This window comes from Prosopis cineraria, unplaced genomic scaffold (assembly GCF_029017545.1).
Source record: "Prosopis cineraria cultivar Desert tree isolate PC_DT_omini unplaced genomic scaffold, ASM2901754v1 PC4, whole genome shotgun sequence".
NCBI lineage: Eukaryota > Viridiplantae > Streptophyta > Magnoliopsida > Fabales > Fabaceae > Prosopis > Prosopis cineraria.
The window spans coordinates 1,402,651-1,405,650 of record NW_026555335.1 but is presented as its reverse complement, the minus strand read 5'-3'; the positions used below and the strand labels follow the sequence as shown (position 1 = coordinate 1,405,650).

Below are 3,000 nucleotides of genomic sequence, written 5' to 3'. Positions count from 1 at the left end.
GTTTCTAGTTTAGAATAGAGAAAGCGCATATAAAATCCGAGAAGTTTTTTTCTTCAATTAGACTCACTAATGAAAGGGGAACAAACTATGTGTGAATTTTTTTTTTTTTGAGAAAAAATCAAATTATATTGTGTTAAGTTTTTAAAAATATCCATCGATGTTGTAAAAATGATGATTACCACTGCATCACAAAATCCGCGCAATGATGAAAAAGCAAGAGCCAAAAGGATTCAAAAAGATGTTCGTGCTATCATAAAAACCACAGCGCGTGATTTACCAAATTAAAGCAAAAACAACAAAAGTTGATCTTCTTCCATCACCACAGATAAAGAAACCTATATATATTTATATAACAAGCTGATCAGTGATGAGCCTGAAGATTGCTGAGGAGTGACCTGGAGGAAGAAATAGTGCCCATAACTCCAAGGATGAGCCCTAGAGTGGCGAGACACGAGTTGAAGACTAAGAGAGGCTTTTTTATTTGTCCCCAGCAGATCTTAGTGTAGAAAGCACAAGGGAAGATCAAGCTTATCACAACGGTCAAAAGCGAGCCAGTGAGACTAAGCACGTCCTCAAAGTAAGGCACTGAAAGAGCAAGAGCTAGAATTACCAGCAACAGCACTGAACCCACCGTGCCTCGCACTATCATCTTGTTTCTGCTGCTTATTGAACTGGGAAGCCATCTTTTCTGTAGCTGAATAGCAAATGGCGCCAACTCAAGCGCATATTTGGTCATTGGTGTTATCACTGTCGCCCACACTGCTACTTTCGTCCCTACGAAATTACGTGGCATGCTCAGAGTGATCTGCGACTTTACTTGTGGCCCAAACATCTTCGCACCCATGAATCCCAGGCGTTGTAAACAGCAGGGTGGCTATTGAAAGCTCACTATTATGACCTGAAATATTTAGTTTCATTGCCGGAAATGAGTACTGTGCATGTAATCAAGATTATCACGTGTATATATATTTATGTGTGCGTGTATGATATATGTATGAGAGTATGATATATACTTTGGTAAACTTGGAGGGGTCCTTCATAGATTTATAGAGATCAGGGAACACGACGTGTCCACCATAGCTGTAGATGAAGAGGCCAGAAACAGAAGGGCCGTTACGAATCTGAAGAACTGGAATGTGGTGGTCAACCCTAACGCCTCCGAAGATGGGAGTGGCAGCGACGGACAAGAAAATAATGACAGACATGAGAACACCGGCCGTGGAAAGGAAGAAATGGAAGAAAGGTCTCTGAGCCACAAGCTAGGCATAGCAATCAGCACGGCGAGAACAGTGAGAAGCTGAGAAGGTGACAGAAACTCAGGCAACCTCAGATGCTTGAGATAGTGGCTTCCCGCGAAGACAGTGAACAAGTTGTCGTGTAGTGAGATGGTGTAGGAGACGAGAGCCATGAAGATCTCAGTGTAGATAAGGGTTGAAGCCACCATTCTTCCTCTTCTTCCAAAGGCTTCTTCGCCTATGTCAGCGTAGCTTCGTAGCTTAGGGTTCTTGTCCATGCATTTCCCAAGAAGGCCACAAGCATAAGCACAGGTCGTTGCAAGCCCTATCAGGAATATTAATGCACATGCCCAACCTCCCTCTTCTACAGCGTATGACGCTGATAATTGCCCCAAACCTATATATAAACAAAACATGCACGATAATCATTAATTATCAGAGATGCACACAAACTGTTTTAACATCAGAACATATAATACTTTAGGTGCATTGCGCTTGAACCAATTTCAAGGACAATTAAGATGGTGAAATATGCACCGACAAAATTTAATAAATCTATTTCATCACACATCTGAATAATATAGGTTTAATTTAGATAGTCTAATTTAATATTAAAATTTTTATAAATTGACTATTAAGTTATGCTCTGAATGGTCTAAATTTAAAATTTTTAATTCATAAATTTTTTCTTAAAAAGTTTTTTTTTAAAAATATCAGTTTGGAGATTATCTTTATTTTAAATATTATATTTACTACCAAAAATTTAAAAAAAATTTAATATTAAATTTAGACTGTCCAAAATATTGAATAGTCAATTCATAAAATTCTAAAAGCTTATAATATTTAATTGGACCATCCAAATTAAATCTACATTATTTAGATGGGTGATAAATTAAAATAGATTTATTAAAAATTTATAATTTTTATTTTAATAAAAGTAAAATATAAATATAAATATAAATAATCATTTAAATCTGTACAGTATCTCATCACGCCCTGAGGAACACTGAAAGTGTTCTTTTTCCGTGAGGTAGCAAAGGTAACAAGCACATGCAAGTAGAGATTCTTATATGCCACGTGACAAGAAGGCAATAACTTCCATTTAAAAAAAAAATATTTGATTCAAGATAAGAGAAATTACATTCTTATATGCCATCTGACAAGAAGACAAAAAATTAAGCATATGATGTCAAGTAGGAATATATGAATACATGACCTGTGAGCATCCCAACCATATTGATGACGGCATGAGCAAAAGAACTATTGGGTTCAGCATCAGGTGCGTTTCCATCCTCAACAATGGCGTGGCCACAGTTACAGTATTGGTTGCTGAGCTCTAAGCACGCGTCGCGCTCTGCCCACTGGACACCAGTTAGTGACTCACTGTCTGATTGATTCTTCTTCTTCTTCTTCTGCTGCTGCACAGTACACTTTGATCCTGATCGAGGGTTCGTCAAGCTTCCTTTAACAGATTTCAACATCATATGTATATATATGGTGATGTGTTGGATGAAACTGAAACGACAGAGATTTAAGGAAGGGAAGCAGATTAATTAGCTTTGATAATTGGGGATCAGTGACATGGACGGTGCGTATTTATATAGAAGATTTAAGGCTTAAGAATGGCGTCATGAGGCATATTAGTATAATGGTGAGAGAATCTTGTGTTGTGCAGGAAGAATCATAATTGCTAAATGAAATATTCCAAGTATCGGCTTTGGCTTTTTGCTAAACGTGAATGTCTCCTTTATAATTAGTATATGTG

General features: G+C 37.4%; 1 protein-coding gene across 1 annotated transcript; it reads right to left on the bottom strand.

The window, feature by feature from the left end:
- Positions 1 to 253: 253 nt before the first annotated feature.
- Positions 254 to 2,774, bottom strand: LOC129307679 (amino acid transporter AVT1H). Its single transcript, XM_054948537.1, is given in 4 exon segments — positions 254 to 898; positions 1,014 to 1,231; positions 1,234 to 1,632; positions 2,452 to 2,774. Coding segments are annotated over 4 exon segments (1,422 nt in total). The 5' UTR covers positions 2,720 to 2,774; the 3' UTR covers positions 254 to 361.
- Between the last annotated feature and the right edge of the window lie 226 nt (positions 2,775 to 3,000).